Source organism: Geotrypetes seraphini, chromosome 10, assembly GCF_902459505.1.
Source record: "Geotrypetes seraphini chromosome 10, aGeoSer1.1, whole genome shotgun sequence".
In the NCBI taxonomy this organism is placed as follows: Eukaryota; Metazoa; Chordata; class Amphibia; order Gymnophiona; family Dermophiidae; genus Geotrypetes; species Geotrypetes seraphini.
In genome coordinates, this window is record NC_047093.1 from 70314864 (window position 1) to 70336587 (window position 21724).

At 41.1% G+C, this 21724-nt stretch overlaps 1 protein-coding gene across 6 annotated transcripts in view; it reads right to left on the reverse strand.

The window, feature by feature from the left end:
* Window positions 1-2082: 2082 nt before the first annotated feature.
* The window catches only part of MVB12B (multivesicular body subunit 12B), a 305040-nt gene continuing 285398 nt past the window's right edge, over window positions 2083-21724 (reverse strand). For 4 of the 6 annotated variants that reach the window (XR_004540855.1, XR_004540854.1, XR_004540857.1 and 1 more), the window contains exons 9-11: window positions 17519-17578; window positions 3423-3681; window positions 2337-2475 (exon numbers count right to left, since the gene is read on the reverse strand). Coding sequence is in view for 2 of the 6 variants with exons in the window: in XM_033960795.1 (XP_033816686.1) it covers window positions 2389-2475; window positions 17519-17578 (147 nt within the window). In the remaining 4 variants the exon portion in view is untranslated. Of the gene's footprint in view, window positions 2476-3422; window positions 3682-12097; window positions 15853-17518; window positions 17579-21724 lie in introns of those variants that run through there. The other 2 variants (XM_033960795.1, XM_033960796.1) reach the window with 2 other exon arrangements.

Sequence of the window (21724 nt, forward strand, 5' to 3'; positions counted from 1 at the left end):
GGTGCCTATGTTTTTACATAGGTGCCGCTAGCTGCGATTCTGTACGTGGCGCCTAAGTGTGATTGACACGTGGCTGGTGCCTTTTTTTTAGGCATCGTTTATAAGATCAGCACCTTAATGTGGGAATTGGTTCATAATATGTGAAGCCACCGCAGGAACTGTTAGTATAATAGCACACGCTAAATCCCACATTAAGTGCATAACACACTTTAGCTAAAGACCCCCTACGCCTTTAACCAAGGAAATGAAGGTTGAAGTGACTTGCTCAAGGTCACAAGGATTGCCTGCAGGTCCTGAACCCTGGCTTCCCTGGTTCTCTGCCCCACAGCTCCATGCTCTGCTTACTGAGTATTTATTTCTGATTGCAAATAGAATAATGGCCCCATAAGCAGGCTCTGAGGTACAAAAGATACTTCTCGGTTCTCCCTTCTCCAGAGAGCAACACTCAAACAGCATAAACTGAAATTGCAAATGTAGCACTGCAAGGCGTTAAGTAGCAAGCTCCATAGAGCATCTGCAGGACACACTCTTACACTTAAGATAGTCCAATGCAAATTTCTATATACAGTTCACACTGGGTCCAAATTATTTGAATTAAAGACGTTTAAAAAAAAAAAAAAAAGAGTAATTTTTACCTTATCTCTGCCACCTTTCACTCCCACAAGTTAAATTAACATTAACCCCCCCCCCCCCCTTTTACGAAGGCGTGCTAAGACTTTTTTTTAATCACCAGCCATGGCGGTATTAGCTCCGACGCTAATAGAATTCTTTTGAGCGGTTGGTGATAAAGTCTAATGCGGCTTTGTAAAAAAGGGGGAGGGTAAATTTGTATACAAAGCCTTACAAAATAAGGTATCAGACCCATAGAAAAGACGACATTTCATATCAGGGCATCTATTGTTTTGCCTTATTTTTTCCCAGTAAATGTCCCGATTTATAACCAGCTTTAGCCTCACTGTTAGGTTACAATAATCGCTGAGCACATCATCTCTGCCAGCCTTTTCTTCCTCTGCCCCAGGAGCTCAGCCTCATTAGTACACCACTGTGGCAGCCAAGGTCTGCTTCCAATTGTTTTCCTTAGCACAAATTTAGGCAGGGGAAAACACCCCCCCCAAACCTACAGCAGGAATCCCAGCCATGACAATAGAGAGGTTTAGTGATACTGTGTAAAACATTTGATAAATGCGCACTGGCAAGAGCCAGTGCCAAGGCTGTGCCCAGGGCAGATGACAGCTAATTTTTGTAGGATAGTACAGTGCTTTAGAATCTCTTATGAACTCAGAGCAATCTGCCATTTACAACTGTGGGCACTGTCTATGGCAGAACCAAAGCAAGTAGCTGAGATGGGAAAGGTCAATAGCTAGAAGTGAAAAATGTAATGTTTGGAAGGGGAAAAAAATGAAGGCAACCACTGGATCCCTGGACACAACCAAGAGATTAAAAATGGTACTGTAACTTATAGAGGGAAAAATCATAGTCTCCACCAACTTTACAAGACTGTTATGCAGCTTGTTGAGATGCATAAGGAGATTCGGAGAGCGGGAACATAAGAAAACCCTATTGGGCAACTCCTAACCATCCAATACAAATCACCTGCTGGACAAGAACCAAACAAAATGAGATTGCACATTATTTCAAGATGCCCCTTTGGGTCAAGGCTCGAATCCTATATGTTGGGTTTTTATTGACAGCACTGGAAATTTCAGCTCATGAATTCAGTCTTGTGATTATTGGGAATTGCCATGTCTAACTTGGCTGCTCGATAAAGGTTGATGGCAACATTTCCTCCTGACTACAAACCAAGCTGCAACATGCCATCAACATTTTGGGGGAAGGGTTAGGGATTAACAGGATTAAGCCTGTCAACCAAGCAATTTCAAAGGTTATCAATCCTGTCCAAATTAAAGTAACCGAGTACAAATTTGAATCCATATGGGTGTGTTTTAGCAAACAGATCAGAAGCATCACAGACTGGACAGCTCAACACAGTTTGGACAAATCATTTTAGGGTGTGTGGGGCTGGGTTTTTTTGTGTTTTTTTTTAAATCTAATTTGAGCACAGAAACACATCATAAGACTTCCAAAGTTAATTATGTTCTATATTTTTCTCTTGTTTTTTTCTATGCAACACTTGTCAAAAGGATTAATTAAATACTGCAAAGAAGGTAAGTTTCAAGTCCTCCTCCTCGTCAACTGACTTAATTGTGGGTTTTTTGTCATCTCTGTTCACAAAATAAAAAAAGTCCCAAAATGCAGGCAGATATTTGTGAAGGGGAGAGGGAAGCCATCTTTCCTGGTAATGGATATTAGCGATGCATCCAGTAACCTGGATCCTCCTGGGCTGAACTGCTGCTCAGTAGTATGTGTGCGGATCCCTGATCTCCTCTCTCAGGACTGGAGTTGCTGCTGGCACCTAGTGGGGCTCGGGGGAAGTCTCGCTGCGGCACTCTGCTCCGTCCTGAAGCTATAATCATACTGGGTAGTAAAAGGAAACAACAACAACAAAAAAAAAAGTAAAAAAGAGAACTCAGTTACTTTCCTGACACAGACAGAATGGCCAAAAGGTTGGCTGATTTCATGTTTATGTTAGCTGATTCTGTTTTACAGGTGAATTACTTCCCTCTTCCTCCTCTTCTCCCCTCACCCCCGCTGTCTCCTACCAAATCTTGTACAGTGGAACAATTCTCAGTTGGGATGTGAACACAACTCTAACTTCAGCTGCTCAGATACTTATACCCATCGCATCATTCCTTCTGCTAGAAAATCTCCAACCCCGAGATGTCCTGTCTGTCTAAATTAGATCGTAAGCTGAGCAGGGACCGTCTACTGAATGTTAAATGTACAGCACCGCGTGTGACTTTCAGCGCTATATAAATGCTAAATAGTAGTCATAGTTGCTGGCCTTACAGAGGGCCAATGCAATAATTTATTTTTAGTTTAAAAATTTCTTCTATCCTGCCCATTTACAAATGACATTACATTAGTTTCTTTTATTCCGCCAATATCTTGCGGTTCTAGGTGGATTACACCTAGGAAGAGATTCTGGTCAAATCCAGATTACAGGGAAGTTATTGGTTGGAACCTTTAGAGTATGGTTTTTATTTCCCTCCTGAAGGTTTTGTAGTTTGGCGCTGAGATCAGTAAATTGGAGATCTGGCTGTCTAGTTTACAGAATCACATACATAATAAAAACTGACTTCCAACATTTAATATTTCCAAAATTAAAATAATCACATTTCCCACAATAAGCCTGTTGTAAGGAAAAAATTTTTTAAATTGCACTAGGCTCTGCACACAGGGTACCTTGGCTTCAGGGTTTCCGCACGTTCATATTTTCACAGGAAATGGTTGGGGTGGGAGAAGTGGTAAGAGGGCGTGTCGTAGAATGTCATTTGACTAGTCAGTCACACAAGCCAGCTCACCTTGCAGGTAGTGGGAGAGCTGTCACACTGTGGTGAAGATAGCTGTTAAACTTACAATTTGCACCTAAGAGGAACAATCGTAAGTTTTTTTTGTGGGCAGGTATACTGGGAGCTGAAATTCATCGCCACATTTGTGCTCAATAAAGTTCTCTTTCGTAGAGTCGTCTTTGAAAATGGCCGTACAAATGTTACTGATGCAGAGCGCTCTGGATGTCCAGCGACAGCCATTACCATGGAGAACGAAGGAAGAGCCCTGGATCTGATTTGCGAAAATAGAAGAATTATGGTTGATTAGATGGAAGAACGCTGAATGTCAGTGTTGGATCTGTGTATGCCCTGATTCATGACAGCCTTAACTTGGTTTAAATTTGATCACGTAATGCCTCTTCTATGAAATGCTCATTGGCTTTCTATTCAACATCATATAACCTATAATATTCTACTTCTCTATTTCAAAATGTGCCAGGTCAACCTTCCCGCCTTTTTCGACAAGCTACTAACTCCATACATTCCTCTTAAAACTCTTGAGATCCATGGATCAAAATTTACTCACAGTGCCTTCTCTAAAAATAATTACAAGTTGCAAAAACTGTACAAGCATGTTTTGCGCAAATACACTTATTGCATTGCGTAAAGCCAATGTTGTCTCCTTACGATTTCTGCAATGGTATTATCTAGATTTGACTATTGCAATGTCTTGTATCTTGCATGCAAAAATAGTTTTTACAATTGTCATCTGAAGAAAATGTCTTGCCTAAAGCAACAAGGAGCAAGTGGGAGAAACTGGATTTGAACCTTGATTTCCTGATTCACATCCCACCACTCAACACTAAGCTACTCCTCCATTCAGATAAAAAAAAAAGTTTTCAAAACTAAGCTAATTGTATTATATTTAACTAAATCTTGCTATTGACAATTCTAAACCTATTTTTGATTATGACTTCTAAAAGATGGCACTAAGTCCTGATCTGTAGAACAATACTGCCACCCAGTGGAAGCATATGGAAGTCTTCTTTTTTAAATTCAGAATTTTATTGTACACTACATTCTAGGAAATCATATAATCGTCCACATAAGAAAATCAATCACATTGGGAAAAAAAGGAATATACAGTAACTGTAATTCTATCAACGAAGATGATAAGAAAAAGAAATTGAAAGAAGCCTTAAAAAGAAGTAAATCAAAATAAACGCTAGCTTTTACTAGGCCTACAACGAAGAAATAAAGGAACAAGAATATTTTACTGATCTTATCCTAACGACATACTGTAATATAACTATTCTAGTTCAAATAAACAACCCATACTTCATTTTCAAATTCACTCTCTTCTATTTCCCTGCTAATAGAACTTTGGCTGACTCTTGAGCTTGTATTAAGGTCAATTGTAAGGGATCCAGAAATATATAATCCTTTCCTTGAAATTTCACCTGACACTGTCTAGGAAATTTCACAAAAAAAAGAAGGTGGTCATTCTAAGGGACAATGTCCTAGGCCTCAATTTAAGAAAATCTCACCTGATCAACTGGGTCTTGCAAGACACATCAGGATAAATATATACTGGAGAGCTAATCTTTTCCTAAAGAAATTTATCAAAACTTTTTCTCTTATCTTCACTACAGAAAAAGGGAGCCATAAAAATACCTCTTAGTGTAGTTTCTTGTACAGAGGTTTCCAGCATAGTGGTCAGGTCTATCACTATTACCTCTTCCATACCTCTACCAGTAACATTTGAAGAAATGTATTTTTCGCACTATAAGACGCACCCTAGATTTAGAGGAGGAAAACAAGAAAAAAAATATTCTGAACCAAATTCTCCCTGCCAGGCTCTGTACTCAACCCACTCCTTGCCAGGCTCTGCACCCTGTCCCCCCCTCCCCCCTCTGGTGGTCTAGTGGTAGGCCAGGACAGGGCAAAGGGGAGGCGGGCCCAGTGGCAGGTCCAGCGCTGTATTGACATCACTCCTAGCTGGAAGCTTTTCAAAACCCGGACAAAGTGCCGGGTTTTGAAAAGCCATCCGGATGTCAGAACATGTCCTCCAAAAGGAGAATATGTGTGGTAACCATACCCCCACCCTCACAACCTTAACTCTTCTTGAAGGCATAGCCTGTTTTAAAGCACAATATAGGGGGATACACATTCAGTCCGATATTGTGGGCCATGTGATTACAGACTCCATGAAAGCAGCTGCCAAAGAACTAATTTTCTTGTCTGTTTAGTAACATTTCACATTTTTTCTCTCTTGATGTCCACCATCTTCCTCCTGCAGCCTTATCTGTCCTGTGTAACAAACATCTCCCTTCTATAACCTGTTCCTTTAACTTCCTCCTGTTTCTACACCTGCCCTCTCATATTCAGCATTTTCCTTGTGTGTGTGTCTTGTCCTGTCCTGCATTTGATTCTCTTTCTCCCTGTCCCTCCCTCTCCCCCTGTGATCAGCATTGCCCCTCTGTGTCTCTATTCTGTCTTCTTCCATGCCCACCATCTCTTATGTCTCCCTGTCCCTTCTTCCCCCCTCCCCGGGATTAGTATATTGCACTGTCAGCATACCTACTAGACCGAGAAAGGCAATCCCGAGCTAAAGTTCTCTCCAACATGATTAAACAGAAATGGAAGGAGAAAGCTGGTAAATGGGAAGTTCCTTCAAATGCCAGAAGTCTGTGCACAAGCTGAAACTGAAGTTTTAAACGTTATACGAACAGGGAAGAGAAAAAACAAAGCTTGAAAGAGAATAGTCATCAAAGTTTGCTTTGTAAGGGAAGGTTTTACTTGTAAGCCTCCCAAATATGAAAGATTCATTAGACCTATGGACTTGCGTTTCAAGAAAGCTCATCTAACTCACCCAGAACTCAAAGCCACCTTCTGTCTACCTATCCTTGGAGTCAAGAAGAACCCATGCGCTGTTCCACTGCATGCCCGCCGCCCTCATTGTCCAGCTGTCTCCCTCTCTGAGCAGCGCGCGCTAGACAAAATCCCGGGGTGGCCACAAGCCTATTCCGCCCAGGTATCACTTGGCCACTGCAGTCGCTGCCAGAGTTGTCTCCCAAGAGCATCAGGGTCAGTCATGCGTGTACAGGGGAGGCAGTGGACGAGGACTGGACGGCAAGGGCCACCGGGAAGAGAAAGGCCAGGGCGAAGAGCCGGGACTCATGGCAGGCGTCTGAGGCCGAGGGGCTTGAGGTAGAAATGGCTCTGCCGGCAGGCAGGCTGGTGGAGCTGGCTACCAAGACGGGCTGTTCTGAATGAAATGATCGTGATCTGGCTCAATCCCAGTTCCGCTAACCTCTGAGCAACCAATCAGAATGGGGGGTGGTCCTCCTATGCACTCACCACTGTGGGAGTTTGGAAGACTGACGGTGGAAGCGCTGGATTACAAAAAGGTACCGGGGGGGGGGGGGGGGGCGGTATTTGCTCCATAAGACGCACCCTTATTTCTACCCAATTTTGGGGGAAGGAAAAAGTGCATCTTACGGAGCGAAAAATACAGTAATAAACTTTGGAGATCTGTAGGAGAGAGGAAGGGTCCAGCGACAAAACCGCCAACATATACTGTTTTAACATCTCTTTAAAGGAATTCAAATTATTATGAGGAAAATTATTGGTTCTTATTTGGTTCTCAATTCTTTCCATCCTATTTTCAAGCACACTGTTCCCTGTCACAAAACAAGAGAGAAGTAGTCTACACAAACAGAGCAGAAGTGGGGAAACAAAGATGCCTCTCTTTGGGTTAAAAAAATGCAGTTTGAGTTTTCGGACAGATACTCATGCAGACTCAGGCCCATATTTGGGAATTTCCAGCTGCTCACTGAGGCTTTGGACTCTGTTTACCTTGTACATATCAACACTTGAGGAAGACACCATGTGGTGTCGAAACACTGACCATGTTGGGTCATTGTTTAAACTTTACCAATCAACTGTTTGTAACTGTTTGTGGACTTGAGACTTTGTCTTTGCATTTTTTACCCAAGGAAAGACATCTGTGCATCCCTATTTTTGCTGTTTGCTCACTGTTCCCTTTCTCCAGTTTTCCAAATTTTTCTGATTGTTCATTCAATTTCTCACTTTGCACATTTAAATCAGCTTCCAAAGTCACCTTGGCTGCTACTTCCCTAGTTAATGAACAGAACTAGAGAAGACAACTGGATAAGGTTCCTTCCATTCTAGTTCTAGACTTCCAGATCTCAACATTAGGAGCATCCTTAAAAGGTAGTACTGCAATATGGTCTTACCCCAAACAGCCTCCAAAGGTGACTGATTTTAAAGAAAGCTTGGTGGGTACTACTTCATTAGGAGATTATTTAACCAATGATGTTACAACCTCTGAACTTGCAGTAATAGGTTAACAGAGAGGATATCCAATCGGTAACCCAGCCTCTATTAGGTTGGACAAAATTTGAGTGATCTTGGCAAGTATATTGAGTGGATTGAGCTGAGCACGAGTAAGGACAAAGAAGGTGCCATCTTCTTTGGAGGGATGGATTGATTATCTCAGTAGCTGATAATATAACAATCCCTTTATCTGTTACAAAAGTATCCATTGGACCTTGCATAGGCCGTTTTAAGCCTTGAATCACACCCGTCCTTTTACCCATTATCTTGGGAAAAGAAAATCAAATATTAACAGTACCTTATAGATGGAACAACATACTTCATAATCTCAGTCGCCTCTCGAAAGGGGCATTCCCCTTTAGTCATGCTCCTTCGCGTACATTACTGCAGACTTGTAACCATGGGCCATGTACTGTGGTAGTAGGCAAGTCTTATAGCAGCTCCAGGTGCTAAAAATGATATCAGACACTGAGCCCTTCAGGCCTCCATTTTCTTACATAGCTATCTCTGCTCCATGCAGGTTAGATGGAAAATTCTCCTCTAAAGAGTACCATGACAGTAGGCCAAGTCTTACAGTGGCATCAGGCACCAAGAATGACGTCAAATGCCGAGTCCTTCATGCCTCCACCTTCTCACACAGTGATCTCTGCTCCAAGCAGGTTAGATGGAACAGTCTCCTCCAAAGAGTAACGCAATAGTAGGCAGGTCTTATAGAGGCTCCAGGTGCAAAGAATGATGTCAAGATGCCAAATCCTTCTCACACTAGCGATCTCTGTTCCATGCAGTTTAGATGGAAAAATCTCCTCCTATCTGAAGTCTTCTTAACAACAAATAGAATTCCAATATATTTAATTCATTTTTTTCTTATTGAACAGCAATATCATATGACAGCAAGTAAAGATCTAGTCTGCCCAGTGGGGCATGTATTGCGGGCTATTTTCCCCATGCTTTTGTTTTAGTTGCTGTTGGGGGGTTGCACCCAGTACACAATGAAGTTATTTTAGCACAGCCAAGGTAAATGTTTATGTTTTATTAATATATGATATACCGCGTAAGCATCTTACAGATCTAAGCGGTTACAATAAAATACAGGTACTCAAGACTTCCCTATCTGTCCTGAAGGCTCACAATCTTTCTAAAGTACCTGTGCAAACAATTATTAAGATAATGAAAAAAAGATATAGCAAAATTCCAAGAATGGTGAGGGGAAAAAGTAACAATATTAAATCACAATAAAAGACAAAGAGAATGGGAAGCAGAATGTAATGAAAAATAAAAATGATGCAAAATAAAAGTTCAGTTCTGCTCAGTTCAGTGTAAGCAGGATGGAAGAGGAAACAGGCCGCAGGCGATCGCTCGATGCCAATCTGTCATCTTCTGAAGACAGCCTCGGGATCCCAACTGCAACCATCTCCGGGCCTACAAAGTCGGGAGCCCATGTGCACCATCGTGCTGACATCAAAGCTCAATGACATAACCAAGTAGGCAGGCAGGGCCCCAGACAGACAACATCTGCACGACATCTCCCCGACCACTGCAGGGCTCTCCAGGCAAGCGGACCGACTAAGACTAAGAGGAATGTTTGTGAAACTGCACAGTGACTGAAGAACTGAAAATGGGTTTGGCAGACAAGAGGTGGGTAAAAAGAGCTAAAAGAAATTATATGATTTGTACCATGGTCCCTTTGGCACTATACTACCTGCCCAACTAGAGAGACCCTTAAACAGTAAAATCTACAGGTGGTTCTCTCATGTGATGCAGAGAAAGCACAAGGTAATACTTAAAATCATAAATCACGTATCATCAGAAAACCACTAAGCACAGCATTCTTCCCCAAGTTCAAAGAACAATAGATTACAATTCTCAGCAATAAAATTGCTGCTTTAGGCATTCAGATTGGATCTATCTGGGACCCAGACACAGCTCTGTGTACACACATCTCATCAGAGGAATTAGCCAAAACTATTTACAGATACTACCGAAGACCTCAATTCATTAGAATGTTACAAAATCATAACAGCCTCATGAAGTCTCAGATCCAGGTCACAAATTATGTATAAACCCAAATACAGAGGGGGCCTTTTACTAAGCCATGGCATGCACTTTGTACACATTTTACCATGTGGCAAGCTAGGCCAGAGAAGCATTAAGAGGCTTCGTGGTATTTTCATAGTTAGCATGTGGCTGTCTACTGGTTGTATATTTTGTGTAGGCATGGTATGGGTGGAAAGTGGAATGCATTTGGCAGTTACTGTGCTACGCTTCTCACCCACTGCCTAATATGGAGTTAATGTGGGACCTCTTACCACTTCTTAACAGACACTAACTTCTAATTCTGTAAACTTTTACATATGCAAATTGTGTGCTCAAATTTCTAACTAATGTATAGTTACAGAAGAATATCAGTTGCACGACTAACAATTCAATAATTGGAATTAACAGCCAGTTAATGGTAGAATTGGACTTAACTGGCGCTGACACAAATTATAAGTTTCGCTCATTAACTGCCTTTAGTCATTTCATGTTCAATCTCCAGTTTGTGCAACTTCGAGGAGGAGTGTGGACCTAGAAGCGGCACAGGTGGCTTGGAGGCACGTTTAGCAGTTATCTGCATGGGTTATAGAATACTACCCTGTACATGCCAAACTGTCTATAGTTAGGCGTGAGCAAGCATGTCAGCCATTTAGCTTGTTCACACCTAACGTTAGATGTGCAAATGCAGATTTACACCATTATTACATAACTGCCATTATAGAACTCATGCTTGGCCCTGAGTCTATAACAGCAGCTAAAACATAGGAGAGAAGTAACATGGCACAAAGTGTACATCAATTATGAGTTCGGTGCCTTTTACAGAATCGTGCCTTGTGGCCCCTAAATTGGACTTAGGCGCTAGTAGGCGTGGAGGGGGGGGGTGCCTGGGGCAGTCTGCCTCTCACACCCCTAGGGGTGATGTGGTCTTGTTCTCCTATGTCATAAGAGGCATGTAACACAAGAATTCTTCCAGTTTTGCTTTCCACTTAATCAGCAGCAGTCAGGTCACAAAACAAATGGCCAGAAGGATCAAATTTTCTTTTTAATTTAAATCATTTTTATTAAACATGAGGAAATACAATTAATATGAAGATTAGATATACAAATATATATAGATATATAAATAAAAATAAATAATAAATTCAAACAATTTCAATTTCAACTACCACTCTCTATCTTACAAACCTATTTCTCACCACCCACCCAACTACCCACCCAATTTCCTGAATAAATTAGCATATAAATATAATTAAAAATAAAGAATAATTATAATTAGACCTACCCAATTCTTCTTCCAAGACTGTTAAAAAAAAATAAAAAATTAAGGTCTCTGAGCAGCTGGAGTCAATGTTTCTAAGAATGGTTTCCAAATAACAAGTAAAATCCTACCTTGTTTCATATCCCAGTCAGAAACAGACAAAGCTTCCATGAGCACTAAATATAACATTTGTGCTCTCCAATGACCATAATTCGGTCCTGTAGGATCTATCGCCTTGCTAAATGTTGACTTAAAATTTTTTGCTTGGGATTTAGCGGATAGGCTTGCTTTATATTTACCTACGTTTATTGGTCAAGAACAAGTTGGATTTGTCCGTGGAAGGCAATCTGTATTAAGTGTTCGCAAGGTTTTGATGGCATTGGCGACAGGTCAGGCGCAGGGGATACCCGGACTCTTAGCTAGTTTAGATGCACAGAAAGCCTTTGACCGAGTGGAGTGGTCTTTTCTTTTTCAAACGCTTTCATATATAGGTTTTTCTGGTTGGTTTCTTGACTGTTTATATGTTGTATATACCAATCCTCGTGCATCTATTCTAATCAATGGAACTCATTCTTCTTTTTTCAATATTTCTCGAGAGACTCGTCAAGGTTGTCCATTGTCTCCATTGCTTTTTATTTTGTATTTGGAACCTTTATTATGTATTCTCCAAAGTGATGTTCATATTACAGGCATTTCTATTGCGGGTCATGACTTGAAGGTTTTGGTCTATGCTGATGATCTTATGCTTATATTGACTAACCCTGAGAGGTCTATAAGACATCTACTTGATGTATTGGCAGAATTTGGCTTCCACTCTGGCTTTCAATTAAATTATCAGAAATCAATGGCTCTTCCATTTCATTCATCTTTGCCTTCTAAATGGAATGGTGTTTTTCCTTTAACTTGGGCGTCTGAAAAAATAATATATCTTGGTATATCAATTCCACAAAATCTTAATCAGCTTCATGATATTAATATACAACCTTTGTTAGACAAAACTAAATCTCATCTATTGACATGGCGCCATTTTCCAGTTTCTTTGATGGGGTGTATTGCGCTTTACAACATGATTATTTTGCCTCAATGGTTGTATATTTACCAGATGCTCCCTCTTATTCTTTATCGAAGAGTTGAATTTCAATTAGATAAACATCTTAGGGCATTCCTTTGGAAAGGGGGTAGACCTCGTCTTTCAATACATATGTTGGCTTTAAAGATTGATAAAGGTGGTCTTGGTCTACTTTCTTTGCATCAATTTGTGGATTCTTGCCATATGAGGCATATTCATGACTGGTTTCTTTCAACGTCGTATTTTTCTTGGACTTCTGTAGAACTTCATTTTTGGAAGCCTTATTTTAGTTTTCTTCTCCATTCATCTAGAATAGAGTCTGCTGTCCGGAAGAATCCTTATTATTTCTTACTTACCCCTTTAAGAGCTACTTGGCATCAAATTTGTAAAAAATTATCTTTTAATTTTCAAATTACTCCTTTGTTACCAATTAGTGGTAATGGATCTTTTAAACCTCGAATGGTATCATCTGGTTTTAGGGCAGATAAGAGGGGGACTCTAATTTACTTATATCAAATCCTTAGAGATGATGGAACTTTACCAACATGTTCTCAATTATGTACTGATTATGGATGGCCCCATATGGATATTTATTCATATCTTCAATTAAAATTTTATGTGTCTTCCCTAACTTCTAAATTTTTGAATTCAAAAATTTTTGAGACTTTGTCAGAGGTGCTTTAGTTGGAGGCCCAGTTAATAGTACCTTCAAAATATTTTAGACACTCGATGCTGGAATTTTCTCCAAACATGGATTATGACAAAGTGGCACAAGATTGGAATGCTGAATTGAAGATCAATTCACAAAGTACTCATCTCAAAATATTTTTATCTTTATTACACTTGGTCTTATATCTGACATTTCTTATTTTGAGATGGGTTATAAATTTCTTTTTTGTATGTATATGACACCTTGGAGAGCCTATAGAGCGACAACTGTTTCTGTAGGTTCTTGTTTAAAATGTGATCATCCTAAGGCGACATTATCACATATGTTTTGGGAATGACCTTTGATTTCTCATTTTTGGTCAGAGATTTTTTTTCCAGGGTTAGTAGTATGTGGCACATTAAATGGCATTATAATAGTTATAACCTATTTTGGCTTTTTGATGTACAACATCCAGTGCCTAAGGGGTTTAAAGATTTTTTGAAAAGGATAATTCTCTTGGGGTTGAAAGCAATTCTTTATTCATGGATAGGGCCTACAGGTCCGATTGCTGTATTATGGAAAAACATGAAAAAGGTCCTGCTGAATCAGGACAATTGCGTGCAAGACTCCAGTGTGCCGCCGCAAAAGTTAATTTTAAAGAGCTCTGACAGGGTATATGAGGGGGGAACCCCCCCCGGGTTAATTAATAGTGTTCATGCTGCCGTGGGGGGGGGGGGTATTGTCTGGGCTGAAATGTTGGCGCGGTTTTGTCCGGCGCGCTTTTGTCCCATCACCATTTTATGTGATTGTGAATGTGGCTATTTTGAATTATTTATTTCAAGCACTTATTACCTAACACCTAGGTAGTTTACAATAAAAACATCCATAATCACATAAAATAGTTCATATACAATCATCAAAACAAACTCCACAGCAATAATAATAGCAGCCAGTAACTCCCTCCTCTATATAAACATCTCTGGACCATGTGCTACAGATTGTGCATGCTGTTATAATCTGCTAGGAACTGTGGACTAGGGAGAATATAAATATTTTAAATAAATATTTAGACCTGACCAGCCATGATCGGTACAGAATCTGAACCCATAACCCTTGCACTGGTACACACATTGCTGAGGTAAGAATCATTCCTTTAGTCCTTTTATCCTATTTAAAACTTTGATGTGATGCTACCATGAGAGATTTTTTTCATTTGATTGTCTGATAGGGGCTGAGAATTTTCCAGCATACAACAAAATGCACTATTCAATATTTCGTTTTGTTTCATATTTCATTGTTTCTTTAGGTGTAATACAAAATATTGACACTAGATGGTGCCATACCATTACTGTTATTAAACTCTGTAAAAAATAAAGGAAAAACTTATACAGTAAATATTTTTCCCTCTCCCTACTGAATAAAAGGATTGTTGAAAACACACAAAAGATGATGAATACACTGCAATATACAGTAGCTATTAAGGAAAAAGATTGTTTCCTTGGACTTTGAAAGAAATTTAAACAGCTGATTGAAAATACAGAAAAATAATTTTCCTGAAATAGCATTTTTTTTTAAAGTTTTGAGATGGGTGGGGGATATCTTCATTAATTTTTCTTCAATGTCGTGATGTCACCGGTAGCAGGAGGCGTCTCCAGTGGAAAATGCAACATGCATTCATTTTTCAGCACACACACATAAAGATGTCAGCTCAGACTGTTTACCAATTAACACTTAAAAAGACACAAATTAGATATGCGTGGCTATGAGCAATTATAATCAAGACGAATTTCTCTACTCATTTGGGAGCTGTGGGAAGGGAAAAAAAAACCTCAAGTTTAATTGCTGGAACTAGTATTTTAAAATGCAAAACCTTGCCAGTTAGAAAATCATTTTTAAAGCTCTTTTTGTGTGACTGCATTTCCCAAGGAACTACAAGGGCAAGGAAACTAACTTGGTCAAAATTTAAAATTTTAGACTGGGTTTTACATGTACAGCTTCATTAAAACTCTCTACAAACACCAATAGCTGTTAAAAATTCATTGTAGCAATTAAATGGGTAAATGGACTTCCTGTCTGGCCTCTGCAAGGGCAGTGATCAGTTCACTAAGCAGGATCTCACCAGACTTTTAAGATGAAATGCATTGGTGTGGGATGGGGGTGGGGCGGAGCAATATTTTTCACACAAATAAACATTTGTTTAGCCCAGGGGTGGGCAACTCCGGTCCTCGAGGGCCGGAATAGCCTCATAAAAATACAATTTTAAAACTATCCTACCCATGTTGAAGTGGGCGAATTTAGGTTTGGGGTGTGAGGCTGAGTATGCATCAAGACCTCATTATAAACAGCTGTGCATACTGTTTGACCTGACTTTGTATTTGCTCCCATATAGGTGTAAATTACATAAGAAGAAAAGCATCCGCTCAGTGCATGTGTCTCAATTTTCAAACAAAAATTTTTCCAAGGGGAGGAGAGGGGCAGATTTGCTTTGTATTTTTCCCCCCAGACCCGTTAGCAGAAAATCCACAGGATGGAATCCACCTGGTTTGAGCTTCAATTGTTTTTACATACCTAGAAGACACCAAGCTAAAAGACCAGGAATTCCATCCGTGAAAAGACAAAACTTCTCTTCTTTGGCCTCCACATCAGTTAAACATATGGCTCAAACCACATCAGCCCCCTGGTGTACACTGCAAAGAAGCATCACTTCCCAGCAGGGCTGGCTCAACCATCAGGCAAGACTCGGTGGTCAACTAGGGCACTAGCTTCGGGGGGTGGGGGGGGGGAATGGTCAAGCTAAGAACAGCTGCAGCAAAGTCAAACCAATAGATCCCTGACAGCCACAAAATTTCAAAAGAACGTGAACACAGACTTTTACATATAAGAAGATTGAAGGCAGTTTCAAAAAGTGACTGACCTAAGTAAATGGGATATTTGAAAATTGCTGTGTGTGTCATACACACAAACATAAATGACACAGATTAATATTTAAAAGTATATTGTCTTTGGAGGGGTACGAGAAGTCAAAGCTGAAGATTCACTTAGGCTGCCCAGTAATGTTGTACTGGCCCGGTTCTCAGGGCTGCTGATCTGCTAACTTTCACAAGTTAAAAAAAAGTCACAGAAAATAATTAAAACAAACATTTGAAAATAAATTTCTTTTATGAATCCCACAGATAAAGACACTAGAACATTACTAACATTTGTGGGCGATAGGCATGAAACAATATGTATGAGGGGTGTGAAATAATCATTCCTGCTAAAAACTGAACAATTCGAGTACCCTTGTACAATCTCTCCTATCTGTCAAGCTAGGGAAAGGCCACCACCAGAAGTAGAGAGTTGAGAGTCAAAATAGAGAAAGACACGGGGAAAAATTTGTCCCCATCCCCATCTCTGCCCCATCTCCGCAAGCCTCGAATAGTTTTATACTAAACTTATTTTATTAAACTATAAAAAGAAACAATATTCTGTACAATTGTCATTTTATAAATCCAAGTTCTGGCTGCCAAACTAGAGGAAGAGATCTTCAACTGGCAGGGCTTTGTTTATAAATATTTATCAACACAACTAATTTACTACTTTAACCTAAAGCAAAAAAAAAAAGAAAATAAATAGAAATTTTTTTCTACCTTTGCTGTCTGGTTTCTGCTTTCCTCATCTTTTCGTCATTCTATTCATTCCATCCACTGTCTGCCTTCTCTCTGCCTCTTCCTTATGGCATCTGCTCTGTTACTGTGCCTCTCCCTTCCATCTCTCCCTCCACTCCCCCCCCAGAATTGGGCTGGCACCCATCTTCTTCCCTCTGCTCCCCCCTAGTCTGGCATCTCTGTCTTCTTCCCTCCCATCTTTCCTTCCCTCCCCTAGGTGGTTTTTAGTATCACTCTCCTCCTTTCCTCCCTTCAGATCTGGTATCTGTCTCCCCAATCCAGCATGTGCCCTTTTTTCTTTATCCCTTCCTTCCATCCAGTATGTGCTCCCCTCTCTCTCTCCTACCCACTTTCCTTCAGTGTCTTCCCCCCACTCTCTCCTCCCCATTTCCCTTCAGCATCTGCTCCTCTTACCCCTCCCCCTCTCTCTCCACTTCCCTTCAGTGCCGTTCATGCGGTCCAGCAGCCCCCCTCCCTCCCGGTCGCCACAGTACGGGCATCTCCCTCCCTCCCCCTCACCTTCGCTGGTGATTTTCATTGTCTCCGAGTGGCCCAAGCCTTTTTCTCAAGTTGCGTGTGGTTGCCCGAAACGTCTCCTCTGACGCAATTTCCTTTTTCCAGTTGCAGCAGAGGATCAGGCAGCCGTGCACAACTTGTTTAAAGGCTTGTGCCGCTTGGAGACAATGAAAATCGCCAGCGAAGGTGAGAGGAAGGACGGGAGATGCCCGGATTGTGGCGATCAGGAGGAAGGAGGCTGCTGGACCATGCTATCACGAGGAGTGATAAGAATTTTGCGTGCATTCTCTCACTTAACTGCAGGGACAAGGCCATTCACCACTCCACGGAGCAACCAGGTTTTTTTCCTTCCCGTTTCGGCGGGTTACCCATGGCTAGCCGCAGGTAACAGTCACTGTATCATTCTCTAAGTCAAAAATAGATTCTGCTCTTCATGATATATTAAACTACTGCAAGTATTTAGACAGACAAAGCAACATTCAGCTTTTTGTTAGATTTAACATAGACATTCTATGCTAGCCAAGGACACAGAGTAAAACAAGAAACTATTGCCATTGAACAGGACTCCTAACTGCTGACAAAGCAGACAGCACTCACCTCTTTCTCAATTTCGGCCAGAGATTTGATTGTAATGCCCAGGAGTTCAGCTTCTTGCATCTGGAAAACAAAAGAAAACCCTCAGTCCACCTTAATATAGAGCAATTCAGTTTAAAAGTCAGGAATTTATTTTTTCTAGAAAATTTCAAATTACAGCTCAGCATAATACATGAAGTCCCTTTCTTTAGCTCAACAAATGAAAACAACATTATGAAATAAAGAACGTAAATCCTAAATGGAATGTCTTTGAAATTGTGCTTAGCAAGGCTCTTTACTTTAAACCAGTACCTGGCCATATAAAACAGCTAGAATTTCTTTTATTCTGAATTTCTCAAGTGAAAACAGAACATATGAATGTAAAAATTTTTTTTTTAGTCTGTAACAGTTTACTCCTACCTATGTCATTCATTTCCTATTTTCAAATTTTTGTCAGCTTTAAAAACAGAATGCACAGGATGGAGTCTAAAGCCTTGATTGGCCCAAGTGCCTCTTAGACCCCTTCCAGTGTATCCCAGGATGCACCGGAAAGGGGAAGGCCTACCATTTTAAAGAGGCGGATTTGTCGGCATCCCTCCTGCCAGATTTTCATCAAAAAAGTACAGGGTTGGGGGAGGTGTTGGGGATTCGGGGTGAGGTATCAGGGGTTCTGGAGACAGTGGGCATCCCTCCCCCGATCTTCTATTTAAAGGTGGGTGGGGTTTGTGGGGAGGCCCTGCAAGCAGGGGGGAGAAGGCATCCCTCCTGCCAGATTTTCATCAAAAAGGTATGGGTTGTGTTGAGGGTGGGGTGTCAAGGGTTCATGTGGAATCCCGGAGGCATCTCTCCAGCCAATCTTCCATTTAAAGGTTGGGGGAGAGGGCAGCAGCAGTAGGGAGGCATCCCTCCTGCCTATCTTCAATTTAAATGCTGGGAGGGTTGGAAGTGTGGAAGGTCCAAGTAGCTAAGGCAGGAGGGAGTGGGCTTCCCTCCTGCTAATTTTTTTTTTTTTTAAACGTTCGGGGTGTGTGGGCCATCATAGGGGTGGGGGGTGGATCCAATATGACTTACTTTAAATGGGTACAGATGTTGTGTGTGTGTAACACACACAATATCTATGCCCATTTAAAAAAAAAAAAAACTACTCTTCCTGCCTGGACAGTTGAGCGGTAGGAGGCTGCTTCAGGGCTTTCTCTGCCGCTAAGCTGTTCGAGGCTTCCCTTGCCAACTCTGAGCATGTGTCAGTCACTTTCTCCAATGACTGATTGGATGGGATTATGATGGACCTCCGAGAAACTCATTTGCACATAAAATTGTGAAACATCAATCACCATTTTCAAATTGGACCATTTAACCAATGCCACAGTGACCCACAGGATTTTAACAGCGATTTTAGAGCATCCAGCTCTATGTGAGAGAAGACGAGGTAGGAAGGAGAACACAGAATATTAGTGCTAAAGATTCTACCCACTTAGTCCCTTTAGTACACTGGGGGGGGGGGGGGCAGACTTATGGCTGCTCCTATATCTTCTGAGATGGATCTGTACCCCTGCTCTGGGGACCGTTTCTGATATTTTGTTTGGACATCCATCACAGGTTCTGCATAATTCCATGTGTATGTCAGAAAGTCTAGGTCCACATTATTTCCAAGATATACCACCGACCATATGGTATATCAAATCTCAAATAAACTAAACTTATGGAGCCAAGAAAATATTAAGGGAACGGGGGAGTGAGCATGGAAATTATACAGTACTACAGAAGGAGAACATTCATTGGACACAAAGCTTCACATTCTGATGGAACATGATGGTGGAAGTCACCAATGTATATTACTCTTTTTAACTAATTTTTTAAAAAGTAAATGTTCTTGCACTTTTAACATGTCAGTAGAGCTCCACATTACTTGTGTTTCCAGATTTCACCGTAACATCCAGTGTGCTTGGAACATTCTCCCCACCACTTAACGAAAGTACATCACAGGCTAGTCTCAGGAACTTAAAAACTGGGATGAGCCCTTTCTCCCCCTCCCCATGAGGAATGGATAGGCCCATTCCCTTAAAAATAAGTCAAGAATAAGATACATCCAAGCCCTCAAACATTCTTATTCACGAGTCACCGTTACAGCATAAAAGCAGCTTCCTTGGGCAAATATCTCTGTCAAAATGACAAGATTGGAACATCTCTGCAATTTAAGAAGTCATGTACTGTGAAATGATTAACTTTCTGTGCGTTGCTTTCAATGGGCCTATTATATATTTTGTGAAAAAGATATATAACATTTTATATAAACTTCATGTACCTTCTGGCAGTGGAGTAGTAAGGGGGGGGAGACTGCCATGGGTCCTGTCTTCGTGGGGGCACCAGCGCCTCTCATCCTCTCTGCCGCCCCCCCCATTCATACCTTTTAAAAGTTTGCTGGCACAAACAGCATCTTCCACTCGGCTACTTTCCGATGTCACTTCCTAGTTACGGGACTAAGATGTGATGTCAGAAGGGTGCTGAGGTCCGTGTAAGCAGCGTGTGGAAGGTGCTGGTCGTGCTGGCGAACATTTCAACAGGTATACATGGGGGGGGGGGCATGTTGCAGCGGGGGTTGAATGGCACATTGATGCCAGGTGCCACCGCCCCAGGTGTCACCCTCCCTCGCTATGCTACAGCCTTCTGGCTATGTACTCTTACGCTACTTTACTGAAAAAGAGAGTGCGAGTGTGAATGTGAGTTCAAGCAGGCACAGGCGTGAGTGTGCAAGTCAGCCCTGTATTTCCGGTACATGCCATTTGCAAACTGAGCAGGGATATCCGCAAAATAAGGACAATATTTTTCCAGCTGTGTTTTGCTGCATGCATAGTTGCAACTCCCTTGCGAAACTTTCCACGGAGGCACTATGAGTGGTACCTGGGCTGTAGACAGCCATGCTCTCATCAGATCGGAAAAAGGGGGGAGATTCATTTCAATGCAAAATAATATAAATTAGTAATATTATTCTTCCCTTGTTTATCCCAGGATTAGTGGTAAACGACAAAGATACCAAAAGAAATGAACTATGGAGGCAGAGAGTCAATCGTTTCATTTGTACTCTAAAAGCATTTCCACCATGCTCGATCCAGCACCAAGATGTAAACCACCCTTGTGCTGTTCTGAAGATTTTGGATCCATAAAATCATCAATCACTTATTATTTTAGTTAAACTTATCCAACTTCTGCACATGTGAAGCACAGGATGTTTTCTTTAGGAATCAGCTTACATGCAAGATGACTGTTCTATTAGCTGCTGATAGCCACTCCAGAAGGGTTACTTGCCCTGATTTGTATATCCATTAAAAGCAGCCAAAGGCCAGCCTAAGACACTAATGCAAGCAGTACACGTGTGCAACCTCCTCACTCTACATCAATTGGCTTTGCACCAATGGGTTCCTAACACCTCACAAGATAAGCCTCTGTATCAGTGGTCCTCAACCCAACCCTACCCTTGGGACTTACCCAACCAGTCAAATTTTCAGGATATCCACAATAATAGTGCACGAGATAAAGCTGCATTCAATGAATGTAGTGTGTGCAAATTAATCTCATCCATATTCACTGTGGATACACTGAAAACCTGAATGGCTGGGTGTAGTCCATGGACTAGGTTGATAACCACCATTACTTTGGGTTACCCTTTTTTTTTTTGGGGGGGGGGTGTCCTGGGGTCAAATCCTGATACCAAACTGAGTAAATAGTCTGAAAGCAAAAACCAATAACAAAACACCCCAATGCTGTCAAACAGTACTTGTTTGAGGAGTTATTTACTTAGTTAGGAATTGTTCAGTATGCACCTAAAAAGAACAGAGCAGGTTCTTTTGAAGTTCAAGAAAATTCATACAGATCAACAATTTTCAAACTAGTCATTTAGAGGCCAGTATTCTGCTGGCCTTCAGAAGATAAAATGAATTGGGTGCTTGAGCGAAAGTTCACCAGATAAAACTGATTAGTGGGCAAACCTGAGTTACTCAGACTACCTTGGGCAAGCCTGCATTAAATATGAGTGCTGGTTGTCCAGCATTAAAAATGGTGTTCTGAGATGCTCTCTGCATTCTTCCTTCATACTTGGCTAAAATTTGTGTGACCATTTGCCAGTGGAGATAGATCAGAGAGCAAGGTCTATGGTTATAATCCACCATTAGTTAGACAAACCGGTGATATCCCATCATTAGTTAGACAGGAGTAGGCAATTCCAGTCCTCGAGAG